At 35.3% G+C, this 20811-nt stretch overlaps 2 protein-coding genes across 6 annotated transcripts; one reads left to right on the top strand and one right to left on the bottom strand.

The window, feature by feature from the left end:
- Positions 1-415: 415 nt before the first annotated feature.
- On the bottom strand, positions 416-11334 carry hacd4 (3-hydroxyacyl-CoA dehydratase 4). Of its 5 annotated transcripts, none has more exons than XM_058780599.1 (7): positions 11225-11334; positions 3632-3738; positions 3158-3285; positions 2703-2812; positions 2405-2511; positions 1400-1534; positions 416-1253 (listed from the first exon to the last, which is right to left on the bottom strand). In XM_058780599.1, exons 1-7 carry the CDS (start codon positions 11317-11319, stop codon positions 1171-1173), a joined length of 765 nt encoding a protein of 254 aa, XP_058636582.1. In that variant the 5' UTR covers positions 11320-11334; the 3' UTR covers positions 416-1170. The 5 variants fall into 5 exon arrangements, with proteins under 5 accessions (XP_058636582.1, XP_058636583.1, XP_058636587.1 ...); XM_058780600.1 differs by lacking the exon at positions 11225-11334 and adding an exon at positions 4775-4875 and having other exon boundaries at positions 474-1253; XM_058780604.1 differs by lacking the exon at positions 11225-11334 and adding an exon at positions 4330-4718 and having other exon boundaries at positions 712-1253; positions 3632-3692.
- Positions 11335-16461: 5127 nt separating this feature from the next.
- Positions 16462-18714, top strand: LOC131544647 (secretory phospholipase A2 receptor-like). The gene has a single exon (XM_058783001.1). It carries the CDS (start codon positions 17077-17079, stop codon positions 17824-17826), a length of 750 nt encoding a protein of 249 aa, XP_058638984.1. The 5' UTR covers positions 16462-17076; the 3' UTR covers positions 17827-18714.
- The last annotated feature ends 2097 nt before the right edge of the window (positions 18715-20811 follow it).

Genomic DNA, 20811 nt, shown 5'->3' with positions numbered 1-20811 from the left:
ACCCACCAAAATAAAAGCTTCCTGATTTTAGGTTTGCAAACGTTGAAAATTCTTCTAAAAATATATATATTTTTTTTTACAAATTAAAATTTAAATATTAGCATTGTAATTTTAAAGTGTACTATAAAATAATTGTTTTTTTTTATTGAATACTCACTTTTTATTTTAAAATACAAAGGTATTATCACACTTTATTATTTTGTTTATTTAAAAAAATAAATAAAGTGCAATAATACTATTATTACTATTATTTATAAAAAAAATTTAATATATATATAGTTATATGTGCAGTGAGCACCATACCATACCATACTAGTCCGAAAAACTTATGTGCACTTAATACATCCATTTTTACACATACTTTTGTATTTTCAAAAATTTTTCTGGAAAAACAAAAACAAAAAAACAGTTAAAATTATTTTTAGTAGGCTACTATTATACTGTTATTTATCTTCTTTTAATAATAATGACAATAATAATTTAAGTTACTTTATAGGTTGTGTTGAACAATGTTTGTAAGCTGTGCGCTGGTTTTATTAATAATCTGTGAGCAAAAAAATAAAATAAAATGAATAAATAAACAATTAAAGGCAAGATATTATTCTATTTGACCTTATTTCTTGCAGGCATACCTAAATAAACACATCAACTTAATGCTCAGTATGGTAGCCTATCAATAATTTATGCAATGTCTGTAGTTCACTTTTCAACTTTTTCTTTTAAGTAGAATAATTTATTTGTATGTTTAAATTGGACTGCAAATATTTGTAAATTATGCAAATGCCTGCCTACAGGAACATTATTAATCAAAATATGGCATGTGCATGGTGTTCGAAGTTTTGTTGCCTGTGCTTAAACACAATGAAAAATTAAATCACAGAAGATTATCGTGACTAGGTGGTACTTAGATATTGACATTTGATAAGTAGTTGTTTTGATTGTTTAAAAAACAGAAATGTGAAGCTTGTATTTTTGTTAAAGCATGTACATTTTTCAGTTCAAATGTATTTGTTCTGTAACAGATAAAATGTTTTAATTGTGCCATTAAACAAACAATCAAACATAATTGTGTTTCAACACAGGGAAGAGTTCAGCCTCCAACATAATACCCCTAAGAATAAAATATTTGGCTTTGGTGAATAGGAGGACCTGTACAGACAATTTCTCTGGTTAGTCGTTCTTCAGTTTTTTATTCCAGCTCTCCAGATTTTGCTTCCTTTCCTTCAGCAAGAGTATTACTGTTAAACTGGATCCTTCAAAACAGACAGATGGAGACAATCAGCTGAAACACTCATGCTTCATAAAAATGTAAATGAATTTGTCTGATATTTTGTTTCGAATACATTGAAATTCAGATGTTTGTAAGGTTTTTTTTTTTAGGCAAATCACATTATTTTACCTAATACAAGAAGAAGCAACCAACCCATAAGAACGTATGGGGAATAAATGTACATTGATGCAGGGACTTTAAGCCGCACTGAATCCATTCCTTCAGACTCAGAAAAGTACAGCAACATATACAAAATGCTTATTCCTAAAATGAAAGAAAAGCGTCAAAAAGAGAATGCGGTTAGTGACTGAAAGCTGACCAAAATATTTTACCCTACAGAGGCTCAATTTTCTATAAAGTTGAATGAAATGAGCGGTGACTCTTTATCACGTTTGGGCATGCTGCAGCAGGATCATTCTTTCTCTGCACATTTCCGGACTAACCACAAAATATAATTGACATCAGCATAAGACAAGTGTGCTAACTCATTTCCGGCTGGCTCAGATCAGCTTTCAATTTTAAATGACGTCCTTTAGACAATTTGTGCAGGCCCAGACAAGGCTGTGGTAACGTTTTGTTAGAAATATTTTATGTGTATATGCATAGGCCAACTACTGTACATATGAATTTGCATGAACCATCATAAATGAACCAGTCTTGAAATATATAACAAATATAAACTATATTTGTTATATAAATATATAACAAATATATAAATATATATTAATATAAATATATAACATAATATATAATTTATAAAAGATGGGCAAAGGGACATGCAACCTTAACCATTTTTCCAACGTTGAAAAGGTTGAGAAAGGTTTAATTTGTATTATTGTAAAAACGAGACCATTAATTTTTTAGGTTTTATGAGAATCTCATTTATAGGGGTATTGTTATTTTTATCCTTTTTATTTATAGTGTCTACCAAATTGGTAAAAACATATTGCAGTCCTAATGTCCCCTAATGACTTTTGAAAAAATTATCATTTAAATTATCTTCTGATTTGATCGCTTAATTTATATTTTCAAAGCTAGCTGATCCCTGAGATTATGTGATAGTCATTTAAGTTCTTCCCAAACTGTCAGAATGTTCTCAAAAATAATAAAATTTTAATCGTAATCACATTGTACCTTCTGTGACAGCAGACAGCAAATACACTGGGATTGAGAGTGTTTGATGCACCCATAGCATTTTAAAATATGGTGTGCCTATAACGCAAAATAACTCATTTGGATACCTGTAGGGGAAAAAACAAACCACAATATTACAGACAGAATGCTTTGCTCAAAAACTTGCATTTGGTCTTCAAGACAGTTCTATATTGATGCCAACTTATTGTTTATAAAAGTTATTATAAAGAGTATTTTAATAAAGACAACCTTTAAAATTACTCATAGAAGCCTGCATGCAAACATATAAGACTCAAACCTTAGAAGGCCCAGTATATTCCACAGATAAAACTGCACACACACAATCGGTTTACTCCGAAACTCCTCCAGACTGATGAGGAGAAACAGAAGGACATTTCTTTCCATTACCTGTAAAGGGAAAACTGCATTAATGAACAATAAAGATTAATATAAATCAGGTAGCTTAAAAACCATATAGCTCTAAAATGGACAGACTTCTTTTTTTTTTTTTTTTTTATGTACTTCCTTATGCACTAAATCATATGCACTTCCTTCTGACTGAATCATGATTTATGGCCAGAACTGGGAAAATATTTCATAGTATCACAAAAAACAGGAACTAGATTTTTTAAAGTAAAAATTGAGAGAGAAAAAAGAGTTGGTTTAAATTAGCTCTTTTTATTATTTATTAGGTGCAGTTGGGCAAATTCAGTTTTCTACATTAGTGCTGTAAATATGGTCTTTAGATTTTACCTGCATAAAGCGAGGGAAAAGTCTGCACTCCTCAAAACCATCTGCAATATGAAACAGTTCTAACAAAGACAGAAGCTGACAAGCGCCCATCATAACGCCCACAAAATAGAAGGTGCCAGCTTGGGCATCTAAGAACAAGAGACAAGTTATCAGAAGAGCTCTGTGATTAATTAATGCAATGAAAACAGCAATCTTTATGAACAATCTAAATCCAAGTAGACATTTTATGTAATTTCACTTGATTATATCCATTAAAAATGCAAAGTAATATGTTTAGCTCTGATATTTGTGGAAGTCAATAGCTCTTTCATAAGAGTGCTCTGCTTTGGTTGTTACACAACTCTTAACAGCACTTGAATAGCTCTCTAACGTCCTGGGTACAAATGGTAGAGATGTAAATAAACTGTGGGTTTGTTTAACATCCCAGGATTATTTACATGAGCACTTAAAAACAAGCTCATAACTGTTGCTTACCTTCGCCAAAAGAAAGAAATCTGGCTGTCATGTTCGCAAAAACCCATGTGTGTCCACAGAACTGAAGCAAGTTGTACAAAAACAGATATGTGAGACTGAGGCTAAACCTGCAAAAGATTACATTTTTTAAGTGATAGACTTATGCAACATTTGGGGGGGAAAGTAATTAATACAGCGCTCTTGCATATTATTCTTCAACATGACGATGGATTTTAGTGCGCAACTGGTTGAGGTTAATTTCTCAATACTTTTTAGAAGTAGTTAACCGCCAACAACCTTAAAGGCAAAATGGGGCCTACATTTTTTGTTGTTTCTGAATAATCCATAATAAAGTGATGACTTGTCAATAGCAGTCCGACATCCTGGAAAATGATCAAGCGAAGCACTGATAGGCTACCTCAGGCGATGGCAACTTTTGTTTGCGACACTGAAAACAACGTTAAAATATATGTATTTCTACATAAGCATAAGTTTTAATAGCCTAAGTATTTGTTTTGGCTTCCTTAAAAGTTAAAGTTTAAAGCCTCAAGGATAGTAGTAGACCATGCCTGAGGTCCCCACCAGGGAGAAAAAAAAAAAAAAGGAAAAATAGTAAATAATGTTTATCTGAAAGTGTAACAATGCATAGCCTACATGTTTTCTGTAAGGTTTTTTTCACTTTAAAAACAGTAAAGAAATGTAATGGAAACAATACTCACTAGTTTTAATCAGTTATGATCTCCTCCTCCCGACAGTGTAACAACACAAATCTAACATGCCACCTGCTCAGTTTTTAACCGTTTTTCGGAGTTCGGTTTTTAGAATGGACCTTTTAGAACGCGCACCGTGCGTTAAGTTCCATTCCACTTAACTTTGTTTTGGGTCAACACACACACACCCAAGACGCTTTTAGAACGTGTGACTGTTTTGTTATTTGATTTGTCCATTTTTGTTACAAAGCTACGCTTTCGTTGTTGTAATTGTGCATCTGGGAAAACGACAGCGACTGCATGAAACACAGCTGAAAAGCCCCATGTGCAGTTTACATGTGATATATGCCGATAGGACATAATGTTTTGGGTGAGGCAGCGCGCTAAAGATCGACATGAATGACTGCTGAATGATGTCAACAATATACGCCGATTGAACGATGCTGATATTTACCTCATTCCTCCCAAGCTTCCGAAGTAAGACATTAAAGGGTAAAATCAAATGCGTGAGGAAGTTCTGATCACAGAACTCCCCCTCTGACGTCAAGAGGGCAGATCTACAGTTAGTTTTCCCAACATGGGAAATGCTTATGCTTGGCTCATACGGTACCAGTTGTACAGTTTCAGTTTACTTGCAATAGAATGACACATCTAATCATATTTTTAATTTAAGTAGTCTATTTATGTTTGTTTTTTATTTATTTATTTATTTAATGTTAAAATATCTCAAGCTGATTTTAATGGTAGGGTACAACGGGGCTAAAGGTGCCCCGGGGTAAAAGGTGCCTTTGATATTATTTTCATCTAAACCGTAGCACTTTGCAAAACATCCACTTTTCATTAAAGTCATTAATATTACGCTGTTACATACACTCGTCTCACTGAACGTGACGTCTGAGTCTGCCACATTACAGTTCGTCTGCGTGTCGTCTGCGTCTGCCACACTACAGTTTGTCTGCCTGAACGTGACGTCTGCATGACGTCTGCGTCTGCCACATTACAGTTTGTCTGCCTGAACGTGATGTCTGCGTGTCGTCTGCGTCTGCCACATTACAGTTCGTCTGCCAGAACGTGATGTCTGCGTGTCGTCTGCGTCTGCCACATTACAGTTCGTCTGCGTGACGTCTGCGTCTGCCACATTACAGTTCGTCTGCCTGAACGTGATGTCTGCGTGTCGTCTGCGTCTGCCACATTACAGTTCGTCTGTGTGATGTCTGCCACATTACAGTTCGTCTGCCAGAACGTGATGTCTGCGTGTCGTCTGCATCTGCCACATTACAGTTCGTCTGCGTGACGTCTGCGTCTGCCACATTACAGTTCGTCTGCCTGAACGTGATCTGTGTGTCGTCTGCGTCTGCCACATTACAGTTCGTCTGCCGGAACGTGACGTCTGCGTGACGTCTGCGTCTGCCACATTACAGTTCGTCTGCGTGACGTCTGCCACATTACAGTTCGTCTGCCTGAACGTGGCGTCTGCGTGTCGTCTCGTCTGCCACATTACAGTGCATCTGCGTATCGTCTGCATCTGCCACATTACAGTTCGTCTGCGTGTCGTCCCGCGTCTGCCACATTACAGTTTGTCTGCGTGATGTCTGCGTCTGCCACATTACAGTTCGTCTGCCTGAACGTGACGTCTGCGTGTCGTCTGCGTCTGCCACATTACAGTGCATCTGCGTATCGTCTGCATCTGCCACATTACAGTTCGTCTGCCAGAACGTGATGTCTGCGTGTCGTCTGCATCTGCCACATTACAGTTCGTCTGCGTGACGTCTGCGTCTGCCACATTACAGTTCGTCTGCCTGAACGTGATCTGTGTGTCGTCTGCGTCTGCCACATTACAGTTCGTCTGCGGGCGTGGCGTCTGCGTGGCGTCTCGTCTGCCACATTACAGTTCGTCTGCGTGACGTCTGCCACATTACAGTTCGTCTGCCTGAACGTGACGTCTGCGTGTCGTCTGCGTCTGCCACATTACAGTGCATCTGCGTATCGTCTGCATCTGCCACATTACAGTTCGTCTGCGTGTCGTCTGCGTCTGCCACATTACAGTTTGTCTGCGTGATGTCTGCGTCTGCCACATTACAGTTCGTCTGCCTGAACGTGACGTCTGCGTGTCGTCTGCGTCTGCCACATTACAGTGCATCTGCGTATCGTCTGCATCTGCCACATTACAGTTCGTCTGCCTGAACGTGACGTCTGCGTGTCGTCTGCGTCTGCCACATTACAGTTTGTCTGCGTGATGTCTGCGTCTGCCATATTACAGTTCGTCTGCCTGAACGTGACGTCTGCGTGTCGTCTGCGTCTGCCACATTACAGTTTGTCTGCGTGTCGTCTGCATCTGCCACATTACAGTTCGTCTGCCTGAACGTGACGTCTGCATCTACTGCAAGGGTTTCCAACACATTCCATACACTTATTCATGCTTTATTATACCTATTCATCCTCTATTATTGTTTTCTCTTATCCTCAGTTATGTTTACTTAGCAATTAAGTGCTTTTTACCTTTCTTATGTATAGATTTTTATTCCAAATGGTAAATATTTATACAAATGATATAAAAAGTCTGTATGCCATTACTTCTTGTCCACATATCCACAGATAGACACATGAAAAAATACTATAGTAATTTATAGTAAATACTATAGTGTTTTTGAACCATACTATAGTAAAGTGTATTACACTGTATATATTACAGTATTTACAACACTTTGTTAATGAATGCTACAGCATAGTCTTAACTATAGTGAACTGATAAACTGTAATAAATACTGAAGTATACTTTTACTACAGTAAACTGTAGTGTATTGTAGTATAATATACCCTATAGTTGTAGAAAACTTAGTACAGCATTGGATAAAGTAATTTTATATTTACTATAAATTACTATAGTAAAATAAAAATGTTGTTCTAGCATGTAATCACCACTAGGAGTCTATAACGCAAAAGAATGCATTTTTAAACATTGCTATAAACATTTGGGCTAATTTAACTAACAAACAATATTTGTCATTTTTAATCTTCGAGTTGTAATATTTAGTTTTAGAGTTTCGCCAAAGTTTGATTGACAGGCGATCTGACAGAATTATACTAAAAACATTTACACCTCGAAAGACAAAGGTGAGCACACTTTATTATCATTATTATTTTTACTTATTTATTTATTTTAATTTTTTTTTGCATAAAAACATTTATTTGTATCAACAGGTGCAGAAAACCTGTAAGAGAATTAACATTTTTGAGCCAGGGTTTCTCTTTAAATTCTCCCATGGTTTTTAACATCACACATAAACAAAATAACCTTTGATATTCATTCATGTGCTGTAACTAAAAGAGATGATCGATCAGTTCACGTGCTGCTTGAACTGTGGCTCTAGAGTCACCAAACTGTGGGTCTATTTATTGTTTGAACTTTTTGACAACATTTTTAGAGCTGACACTTTGTTTTATACTTTCTAACATGCTTTGTTCCGCAGTGTATTTTCACTGTAAGAACATGGCATGTGACTTGTCAGACAAAGCAAAAGTAGGCGATCTTGTTTTTGCGAAAGGTCAGTTGTATTTGACAACTTATTTGCAGGTGAGGGGAAACCAAAGAGTGCTTAGCACCTGCAGGAAAAGAAGGGAATCATGTATAAACATTTGTTGAAATTGTTCTAAAAAATAAAGTTAATTTTTTAAATGTAAACAAATGCATTACAAGTTTTTTTATTACATGTTTAATAACGAATAATAAAAGTACCTTTTACTTCCAGGTTTCTCAGTTGCTTTGAAACATTCTCAGATCACAGCTGAAATTCTCAAAACTATATGTTCAACGCCCACATCATCTAGTCACTTGTGCTCATCATTAAAGCCTTCATTTGTCGTCTTTTGAACAAGTAGCAAATGCTTCGGTACATTCATACTACATTATCAATTGCTTGTGTCATGTTGCTCAAAAAGTCTGGTTCTATTGAATAGTATAACCCAGTGGTCACCAGCCTTTTTTCCATTTGCATGTATGAATATGATATTTACCCAACAATGAAACAAAAGTTGACAACATCCAAAAAAAGAGAATTTAAATCACACTTAAAGAAGAAGACATCATGCAAAACAAATGGAGGAATTATTTCCATTTTTACGGAAAATCAACTATGAATATCAAACCAGAATTTAGAAGTTACCTCTCAGTAAAAGAATAGATGATCAAGTGTTTCAAGCACAAAAACCTCATGGGTCCACTTAAAAATTAAATCTTTTCTGAATAATATCAGGGTAAATTCTAAACATAATTCTATGTCTCTCCTTAACCTTTGGAGCAACTGTAAGATAAAAGGTGAAAGCCTTAATGAGGGTTCAGAAAATAGCATTAATTTTAGAACTGCTTCTGTTATCATATTTTATTTTTACGCGTTTTTACTGACTGTGCTCATTTAGAGTGTGTTCTTTCATTGTACGATTCAATCTAATAAAATGCATTTATTCAAATTATTGATATGTGGACAATTATTGAAGTTAATTATTGAAATTATTGATTCAAGATATGTGGACGGAAAATGTAAGCCTAGCCTATATACTTATTTCATATATCACACAAAGAGTGCACAAATGTGATATTGATTTTATACAACAGTTAAATAAACAAGAAGTTAATATTAACAGACTTATGTTTTAGACACCATATTATTGCCTATTTTTGTTCTATTTCGCCAATAAAAATAGCTAATTCTAAATAGAGCCACAGCACTCTCTGAGCAACATGAAGGTGTTTCTTTCCTGAATGAATCAACCGTTTAAATTAGCAATCACTCACTTATTAATAGTGACTTGCTGCCACCTACTGGCAGTTTTAATTTTACATTTAAAGTACATTTTCATTTTTTTTTTTTTTTTAATAATTTCAAATATTAGTAGACTATTCATCGTTTTAGGATTAAAATATCAAAACATTATTTTTGCATTTGTAACTGCAGGTTAAAGCATTAATTTCCTTCATTAAAGTAAATGCATCTAAATGCCTCTTCAGATGCAGGTTCTTTGTTTCCTGCCTTGCAAAGATGAATTTTTTATAATGATTTTATGTCTTATTATTCTAATTCATTAATAATAATTAATTAATAATTTCATGCAAAAGATAATGCACACTTCTAGAAAAAAAAGGCTTTATAAAAGTAAAAATGCCCATAAAGGGGCGATAAAAATAACTTTTGTTGGAAAATATTAATTTCTATCACTGCTGTGAACTGACCAGGCAGAACATGAAGAATATCAAAAACTTTAGGATTAAGCTGTCCATAGCAGACCTGCAGCGAAACACACTCAGAAAAATATAGTCTGATTATCGTTATGGATAAAATCCGAGATTTATATATAACTCCCCTATATAGGCTATTTAATTGTTCTTTGCTTGTTTGGTACCCATAATTCACTGATCATCGTAAAATTAAGCTTTTATCTTAGAAATAGGTTTTCTCAACAACAACGAGGACACGACAAAAAAATAGGTGAATCATATTTATATAGCCTAAGGTTTTATTTATTTACTTATTTATTGAAGGGGCGGGGCCTGGTTAATATTGTGAAATATCATTACAATGTAAAATAATGGTTTTCAATTTTAATTTATTTTATATTTATTTCTGTGATGCAAAGCTGAATTTTCAGCATCATTACTCCAGTCTTCTGTGTCACATGATCCTTCAATGTATACCGTCAACGTCAGAAACAATTGTGCTAAAATAAGTTTATATGACGGAATGGAATCCCTTAACACAAAGGCAATGCAAGTACAAACTTCCAGGCTGAACTGGTGCATTTAATATAAATTTTAGCCTCACTGAGAAGCTCAATGCGAGGGTTAATTAAGTGATTGATGGTTGTTCAGGTCTATGCAATAGCCTATATTGATATAAACTTGGGATTTCTTTAGCAAAGTTTGTACTGTTTTCTGCTTAATTTTAAAAAACAAATTTGTTCAATAAATATACTGTCCTTAAAATATTAATAAAAAATATATTTTAAAATACAGAAACAAAATTATTTTAATAAGTAAAGATTCTGAAAGTATTGAAGTAGATCCAATAATAATTGAAAATATATTTACAGTAATAACAACAAATTTTATTATATGATATGATTAATATCATGTTTTTAAATATGGTTTCATTCTAAACATGGTGATTATCTCTAATATGGACACATACATAATATATATGATATTTATAACAACATAAAATATGATATTTACCATATAAATCTAACCATGTCATATCAACAAATGGAAAAGTCAGCCATCTATTAATTATCATGCTAATTAATGTGCGCCTTTAGCCCCAACACCAGGGGCGCTTTTTACCCCAAATACCATACTTTTACATATTCTTTCGTTATTTAAAATCTGTTGCTTTAATTATCTTAAACAAAACTGAAAATCATAAAGAACATTATATATATGCATTAATTTTAGCGATTCTCATTTGCTACTTAAATCTACTACATTTTAAAAAACATAAAATATTAGATCGACTTTGCACTGCTGCGCGCGATCGCGTCAAAGATCAGATAAAAGGCTCGTTTGAGATGAGCAAAATCTGCGCAGAACCGATCACCGGTGATCACCGCGAGGTGCATGCCGGTTAGAAAAGTGTCCGGCTGTATCCGAAATCGCCCCCTATACCCTCATTCACTATTCCCTATTCCCTACATTAGTCCACTCATACAGTTCACTTGAAGGAGTGAATGAAAACGAGTGAGTGAATTCGGACACTCGGTGCACCGGAAGGACTGCCGCTTTTGCATAGTTTGCTTGCTGTTTAATAATCATTTGAAACAGGCAGCTCCAGTAGTAAGATTGAAGGATTTATCTTGAACTCTGTCATGGAAATTATGTATAAACCCTAATAGTCAATTTACAATTAATTTGTACCTTTGTTGTATTACGCCGTGGACGAGCGCTTCTAAAATTAATGAATGGATGATGCAGCTGCAGGCGCCATCTTCTGGCGAGACGCGGGAATTCATTCGGCGCGCGACTCTCACAGTGCATTATGGGGATTCTCTAGCCGTTGAGTGTACGGCCGTTTCTCAAACATACGCCATCAAGCCTGGTTTATTTCAGTTAACTGAGCATTACATTTGCGAGTCAAAAGCATATTACAACAATTTACACTTAACTAAGAATAATGGTCAAATTTATAACTATTAATATACTAAAATAAGATATTCTTTATGACATATGCAGCCTACAAATGCGACCTCCGGAGGATGCAGCATTCCGTTTGAGAAACGGCCTACATCGGTTGTACACTCGTTTTTGCGGTGCATTGTGGGATTGGATGAGTGCACTCGAGAACATCCACTATGGTTTCGAACACCACTTAAAATGGCTGTCCACTCAAATAGTGCACTATTTGAGGGTATAGGGGGCGATTTCGGATACAGCCTCCGAGTTAAATCCGCCTTGCTCTGATGTCATGCTGACATATGCCAAAAAACTCTCGCGACGGCGAGGCGGCTGTGTCGGATTGAGCAGTCGCGCGCAGTTGCTCTCCTCCGACTTGCCCTGATCAAAAGCATGATGGGAAACGACTGACTGACGACACAGCTTAATGCTCATTGGTTCAGACAACCGTGATGCTGCGTTCTCTTCTAAATGTTTTATTTTTTTAATCTGATTTCATGCTATTATGTATTTAAATTGTGCATGAATATTCCCAAACACTATATGACAGTGCGATATCTGTGTGAGATATGTGATTGTTGTATGGGTTTGGTCCCCCTCGGCTAGGGGTGGGCGATTTTATCACGATTCTTTGTCATGTTGGTTTTTCTATTTTGCAAGTTGTTTGAGCATTACAGCCAAACTAATTTCCCTATTATAAAGACAAGGTCTTTCAAGGTAACAAAATATAAAAAAGTATGGCAGATATTTAGGCCAAAGTGGGTGAAGATAAAAATCGTCATTATTTTATCTTTGTTATTAAAAAATGAGAGCAAAGATACACCTTACTACGACGGCGTTTTAGTGCCACCTTAATAAATAAATAAAAAATCTAAAATTACGAGATTAAAGTCGTAATATTACGAGAATAAAGTCGAAATATTACGAGAATAAAGTCGAAATATTTTGAGAATAAAGTCGAAATTACAAGAATAAAGTCGAAATATTACTCGTAGTGTTTCGACTTTATTCTCGTAATATTTCGACTTTATTCTCGTAATTTCGACTTTATTCTCGAAATATTTTGACTTTATTCTCGAAATATTTCGACTTTATTCTCGTAATTTCAACTTTATTCTCGTAGTATTTCGACTTTATTTTCGAAATATTTCGACTTTATTCTCGTATAGTTTCGACTTTATTCTCGAAATATTACTCGTAGTGTTTCGACTTTATTCTCGTAATATTTCGACTTTATTTTCGAAATATTTCGACTTTATTTTCGAAATATTTCGACTTTATTCTCGTATAGTTTCGACTTTATTCTCAAAATATTACTCGTAGTGTTTCGACTTTATTCTCGTAATATTTCGACTTTATTCTCGTAATTTCGACTTTATTCTCAAAATATTTCGACTTTATTCTCATAATTTCAACTTTATTCTCGTATAGTTTCGACTTTATTCTCGAAATATTACGACTTTAATCTTGTAATCTTAGATTTTTTAAATTTTTTAACGAGGCACTAAAACGCCGTCATACATTACAAGTACACATAATATACAAATAAAATAAACCGTGTTTTAATTTTCAATAAATTTAAAATTAATCTTCAATAAATAAAGATAATAGTCCTTGAACAGACTGAATGCTACCTTTTTAGCCAGGATACTGTCAAGAGAGAGAGAAAAAAAGATCTTTCTTAAATACTGAGAATGGTAAATATGATGTTTACAGTTTTGAAAGAAACTGAACCAGCTAGAGAGTCTTTCATACACTCTCAGAAATAAAGGTACAAAAGCTGTCACTGGGGCGGTACCTTTTCAAAAAGGTACATGTTTGTACCTAAAGGGTCCATTTTGGTACCTTAAAGGTACATATTTGAACCTAATAGGTACAAAAGTGTACCTTTTGAGAAGGTACCGCCCCAGTGACAACTTTTGTACCTTTATTTCTGAGAGTGTAGGATGGTGTGGATGAATGGAGAATAAGAAAGCTGAAGAAACATTATAAAATTGTCCCATGAATTTGTTCTGTTCCTCAAGGAAAAGAAAGGAACACTTTATTTGCACATCTGATTTGCCTCTCAAATTTATATTTCTTTCAATACTTCAATGTGGACAACCTTAAAAGGTTAATTTAGCCATACAATGACAGTCGATAACCTAAATGTTTTTCAAACATATTCCTTTATTTTCCACAAAGGAGAGAATGTAATACAGTTTTGAAATAACACTAGGGTGCATTTTCATTTTGGGGTGCACTGTCCACTCTTTTAAATAAAGGTGCTTCACGAAGCCATAGAACATTTTTTGTCTAATAAAGACCCTTTAACATCTGAAGAACCTTTCTGTTTCACAAAAGGTTCTTTGTGGCAAAAGAAGGTTCTTCAGATTGTAAAAAGGTAAGAAAGAGATGATTCTCTAAAGAACCTTTGACTGAATTGTTCTTTGTGGAACCAAAAATGGTTCCTCTATGGCATCGCTGTGAAGAACCTATTAAGCACCTTTATTTTTAAGAGTTTTGAGACTCCACACAAATGCAATCTATCCTGCCCTACTGTATGCTGATAAACTGAATATGTTATGAAAATGTGACAAACTGGCAATGACAAAATGACATTATTTTTCAGTACATTTCACACATACTTTACAACATACAAAAATGAAAGCAACTCTTTCCTTTTTTTTTTTTTTTTTTTTTTAAATCTTGAAATATCACTTTTAAACTAAGGTAGCCAACGCACAAGCTTTATGTAGTCTTGTGTAATCTGTGTTCAAATATTTAATTTAGTTCTTAATTTTAGTTCCTTTCTTTTTAGCTGTTATTTAACACTTTTTAAATGTATTTAACTTAATTTAATTATGTGCAGTTTTAGTTTTTTGTAGCCCTGGATCCGGTGTTTTTCTTATAGCACCATGATCCTTAAGGAATGCTGTATAAAGCTAATTATAAAGTCATTTGCCTCTCTGTCAACTCTTTCTATCAATTTGAACTTTGCATATTTCCTAAATATATGCAAACATATGGGATTTTAATGCTTTAGCGTAATAAATAAATAAATAAATAACTGTAGGAGGCTCCAAGGCCACAAAAATAGGCCAAATATGTGTCAAATATATGTATGTGCGTGTAAACTACACTGTAGGCTACTACACTGTAACAAAAGGATTTTTTTGAAGTTGTAAATAAAGATTATGGTCACACTTTATATTAGGTGGCTTTAATTACTATGTACTTACATCAAAAAATAAGTACAATGTACTTATTGTGTTCATATTGTATTGCAAAACACTTTTGCTGCTTTGAGGTGGGATATGGGTAAGGTTAGGGACAGGTTTGGTGGTATGGGTAGGCAGGGGCGGACTTAACCAATAGGCGAGGTAAGCTGCCGCTTAGGGCCCCGGGCCCGGGGAATCAGGGGGCCCCGTCTGATATTCGCGAAACATATTTGGCAAATGCACCAGTATGTATTTGTGTTATGGAGAGCGTCAAATGTTCACTCACCACTCAAAACGGCGAGTTTTTGTCAGGTGCGGAGTTCTGCAAGCTTGTGAATCCTCTCATTATAACAACGTGTAAATAAGAGATTAATTGTGCGGAGAGCTTATTAACGGAACGTTGAGAGATCACGATGAACTGAAGTGAGTGACAGCTTTTAGTGATTATAGACGGAGCGCTCTTTGCGCGCATTCTACGCTGTTATGACTGTCTCAGAACAGTTATATTCAGCTCAGTAAAGAAATTATTGTTTCAAGTCATAATTTTATTTGTCTTGATGTTTCAATATGACTCTCTCGTGTGCTTTTCCTAGGCGCGCCAGCGCGAACAATAAATGCATATGAACTATAAACTAAAAACTTGTATAAATGCACGAATGCAATGACTGGAGATATCCACTTAACAGATTACATTTTCGATTTGTTTCTCTGCAAACCCTATCATATGCCCTAAGAATGCTTGGAATATGGAACGAGTTGCATGGGCTAATTTTTATGACATTTGAATCCTTTTTGGAAAAAGATTGAAGAAGTTTACAATTCAAAGTGCAAGCTTTTTTTTTTTCTTTCTTTTTCTTTTGTTATCCGAAAAAAATAAGGTATCTTAATATGGCTTTAGAACAGCATCAGGTTGACTAATTATTTAGGCTACTTAAGTTGTGAAGGGGTAATAGTTACAATAAATAATAGCTATAGCTATAATGAGAGAGAGCTAGCGAGCAAAATAAGGGTTACGCGTAAAAGAGCATTATAGTTATTTTGTTGGGGCCCCGTACCTGAAATTTGCTTAGGGCCCCCAAATCACTAAGTCCGCCCCTGTGGGTAGGTTTAAGGGTGGGTTAAGGTGTAAGGGATGGGTTGACAGTGTAATTATAAATGTAATTACAGAAATGAATTACAGATGTAACTACAGATAGGTATTTTTAAAAATATAAGTACAATGTAAAAACATGTATGTACACAATAAGTGCATTGTACCAAATAATTAAATTAAATATAAGTACATAGTAGTTAAGGCCACCTAATATAAAGTGGGACCAAGATTATTTTACAAGATTATATTTTTAGCGTATAAAGTAAATAAATCAAATCTAATCGAATTAATTTAAAGTCAAATAAATTAATTAGACAACCTCTTTAGATCACCTCTTTATTTTTCACTGTATAATTTATCCTGCTCTTATGTGCATAATACTCATACACAAAACAGAGAATCTTGTGCTATGTAATTTATTGCACACTTTGTCTCACTACGTGTTTGGTGTAATACATTACTAAGTAATTAAGTACTGTGATTTAATTACTTTTCCCTTGAAAATGTAAATGATTACTCTTATTTATTTTTTTAATTCGCTTAGTTATTTATAAAATAATTGCAATTAAATACTGTATAGACCATTGACAGTTCTATTTAAGACAAAAGTGGATTATTTAAAATCAAAATATAACATCTAATATTAAAATGTATGTTTTTAATAACCTTCTCCTTCTAAATACTCTGGTTGGTTCAAGAATAATTTATGCTATTTTATATTTATCAGTTTCATCTTTATCCTTGCATTGTTGTACTGGTCAAGGTTGATATGGGTTCAAAAAGTAATTAGTAATAAGTAATGCAATTCTTCAGAGAATAATCTAATTACACTGCTAAAGATGTAAATAGTAGCGAGTCATTTATTGCTTTCTAGAGTAACTTACCCAATACTGACTAATGTTATTAGTTTTTAATTTCATTTACTTCCTTTTTTATTCTTTCTTTCTTCCTTCCTTCCTTTCTTTCATTCTTCTTTCATTCTTCTTTCCTTCCTTCCGTCCGTCTTTCTGTCTTTCTTTCTTTCTTTCTTTCTTTTTTGATTTTTTCCAATCCTGAACTGTCTTGTCCTATAACATATAAATGTAGTTTACTTTTTTTTTTTCTCTCTCTTCTAAATTTGCTTGGAGGTTTGGCATTTTCCTTTGTGTGTATAAAGATTTGTTTAATATTTGCAATTCATTTAGTCGAATACTTTCATTGGTCTGAGCCCTCCTGTTGTATATCGAGAGGTGTGGTAAGACGTATAATAGAGTGAAGGTGATCTTCAGCTGAGCGTGCAGGGAGGCTGCATTGGGAGATCAACTATGGATGTGGAGACTATGATCACAGCACTCCTTTTTTTGAGTCTCTTCGGATTGAACTCCAGTTATAGAACACACATTTTTGTTGATCAAAAAAAGAATTGGAAAGATGCACAGGAGTACTGCAGAAAACACTACGGTGACCTGTCTACTATCACCAGTCAAGACATACAAACCTTCTGTCAAAACTCAGAAATCACTGATGATTTTTTCTATTGCGGGCTTCAGAGAGATATTAACAACTCAGGGTGGATGTGGTCTGATGGCGCACCTGCAACAATTGACGAATGGGATAACAATCAAGGATCTCAGCTGGGTGAAGACTGTGCGGCAATAAGAAAATACACTAAAAAACTGCATGATTATGATTGCAGTGGACAATTAGAATTTTATTGTATGATGGACTTAGACCTGATCCAGGAGAACAAGACCTGGGATGAGGCTCTGGACTACTGCACAGAACGCAACACTAGCCTGGCTAGTATAAACTCCAGTAGAATTATGGCTCTAGCGGTGACAATGGCTAAAACAGCCCAGATGGTTAACATCTGGACTGGCTTACGCTTTCTGGTGGACCGTTGGTTCTGGGTGAATGGAGGTGATCTTGAATACAAGGCCTGGTCTGACGAGAGAGAGGTGCAGTGTCCTGCCATGAATCAGCGCTGTGGAGCTCTGGATAGAGACAGGAAGGTTTGGACCCCCAACAACTGTCAGGAGAGACTCAATTTTTTGTGTTCCAAAAGACGCAGATAAATACATTGTGTTATTGGTCATGTTAGATGTGAACTGCATGAATAAGCAACTGGCAAAATATTGCAAGAATAAACTTTACTTAGAATTTAAAAAAAAAAAACACACACACACATATAATGTTGTAAGATCTTTTCAATGTATTTGAATAGAGTAGTTGCGGTTTCCTCTTATATAAACACACTACACACACACAGAGAAACATAAAAATCATATACATCACAAGTCTGTTATTATATTACAGCAGATGTTTAGTTTATTTTGTTACTGATTAAGGCACTTAAGAGCATGATATGAGCTTGTATTGTATGCAGCCTGTTATTCTACACCCTCTACAGGCAATTAGGAGAATGCAGCTTTTCTTTCGTCCTATGGTTGCACTATAAAATGTCAAAGTGCATTAATTTCTATGAATGTATCCTAATCCATGTATTGTTAGATATTATTCACTATATATAAGATTTAATTATTCATGTAAGATTAATTTATTGTTAACCATGTTATGCACTGCAATAATAAAACATACTAATCATATAATAAAAACATTTTTGTTAGGCTGGCACCGTCTATACATTATCATATGCGTCTCTATGTGAATAATCCTGAACAACATGCTACTGTTGCTTTGTGCCTCATCGATATGTAAACAATACATCTATTTATTTACTAATGTTGCATAAGAATGAATTATTAAAGAATATTATGAAAATATTTGTATATCAGTACGTTTCCACTGACTGTGATTTTACGCCATTTCATTTCCTCATTTTAAGTACATTCTTTTTCAGTAAATGGAACTCAAGAAAAGCAAAATATCTCCTGCATGTGTGATGTACAAAATGTTTAACACTAAGCTATTCGAGAATGTGTCATATAAAGTAAGTTTAAAGCATTCTGTCAATAGAGAAATGTTCTGATTTTATTTCTACAGAGTTTTGTCACCTTCCCAAGTGTCATATTTAGAGTAGGCCTAAACAAATCCTGTTTCTGCAAATGCAGCAGCATTTTACCTGTCAAACTGAATTGATTTTGTCTTTCAGTTTGAAGGTTAACAACACATTTGCATTGTCAAAATGTGCATCTCAGGCCATTTTCTAAAAAACGACCAAGTTTCAATCACACGCAGAGTAATATGATTTACAGAATAATATGAAGTACTTATTTTTCCCATAGCGTCACACAGAGTGAATGTTTTTCACAGAAGATTGGTGATTCACAAGACTATAAACCATCATGCTGTTTTGCAAGCATTCCTAACTGTATCTAATGTGTGATAAAGAAGGAGCGAAAACATGACATCAGTCCACCTAGTTTTACCAAAACATAAAATATTAAAATTGTCTGTTAAAGATGCTAAATATAACATAATGTGAAACTTAGCTAGACCTGAAATACTTAGATGGAATTTCTAATGTGCACAAAAAAATTCTACAGTGTTAAAGACAATATGTTACAATGGACACTGTACTTTGCAAAGCATATGAAAATCAGTCATACAGGACAGGACATTTCCACATCCTCAACACATTTAAAGGAAAATCACATCATTTTGCTTCTAAATTTGAGTTTTTAGAATAGGCTACTCGTCATCAGCTTTGCCATAGTTTGACCTATTGTTTGTGGAACAATTTGTACTTTATCAATTCACTTTACTTTTATTTGCCACTCATAGAGGCCATTTCTTTCTTATTGGTTTGAAACATCAGAAATCGTCTGAGAGGTAACAAATCAGACAAATGTGGTGTGAAGCAAAGGCAACACTGCCTACACTCACAATATGCGTAAAAAAAATGGAAAACTGCTCTAATGAAAATACTAAAACAATACACTTACAATCAACTTAATGCATTTATGTTTGAGGCGAGAACATAATTATATTGCGTAAAGCCTAAGCAAAATTAAACAGTCATCAAAAAAGTGCCATGCATTCATTCAAATGTACTTTTCTTCAGTTTACTTAATTAAAATGAGCTAATGTAGAAAGATTTTCCTTATATATTTTTGCTTGATTCTTCGAGGTTTTTTTTTTTTTTTTTTCGTGGGAGAAATTTGAATTTGAATGACTGCGCACGTGCAAGTGAAGTCTGTTGATCTGCTGAGAGACATCTGAGAAGACAAAGTTCGGTAAAAGGTAAGAATTGCTATACAAATCAGTAGTTACATATGTGGTTCTGAACGTCTCGGTTACATAGGTAACCCTCGTTCCCTGAAGGAGGGAACGGAGACGTACGTCGGACTGACCGACGAATAGGAATCTCGCTAGAGAGGCCAATCTACTTCGAGTGTAACTAAAACGAGCCAATGCACATTGGCATGCAATCATATGCAGCAGCTGCTCACCTCGCAGCGCGGGTATATAATGAGCAGCAGGTGCGTTGCATCTTTAGGTTTTCGCTGAGGAGCCGAACAGGTAAGGCGGCAGCATCAGCGGGGTCCAGCGACTGTGGCGACGGGACGTACGTCTCCGTTCCCTCCTTCAGGGAACGAGGGTTACCTATGTAACCGAGACATTCCCATTCAGTCGGTCACGTTCGACGTACGTCGGACTGACCGACGAATAGGAATCCCTACCAAAGCGCCACAGGAGCTGCCCCCTTCCAGCGCTCTGTAGCAAGCCTCCTGTACCCCCTTGCTTAAGGACGGTGGGACAGGGCAACCACAGAGAGTGTCGATCACTGCTGTTCCCGAAAACCCATTCAGTGAGACTTTGGATAACACTGGGAAAGCGTACCCTTTCACTGGAAAGGAATGCTGCGGAAGCCACATCCTTCCCCGAAGGAGTTATGTTGCTAGCAGCAAGGTGTACTGCTAGCAACTCGAGGCATTTGACATGCCAATGCAGTTGGGGGCCCGTCCACACCCCTGACACTGCATGCCCGTTGTACGTGGCACCCCAGCCGGTGGCAGAGGCATCCGTGAAGACCACGGCATGCCGGGACACCTGCTCTAGGGGCACTCCTGCCCGAAGAAACAAGGGGTCTGACCACG

This window comes from Onychostoma macrolepis, chromosome 07 (genome assembly GCF_012432095.1).
Source record: "Onychostoma macrolepis isolate SWU-2019 chromosome 07, ASM1243209v1, whole genome shotgun sequence".
Classification (NCBI taxonomy): Eukaryota; Metazoa; Chordata; class Actinopteri; order Cypriniformes; family Cyprinidae; genus Onychostoma; species Onychostoma macrolepis.
The sequence above is the reverse complement of the archived record's forward strand: the minus strand, read 5'-3'. Positions and strand labels throughout refer to the sequence as shown.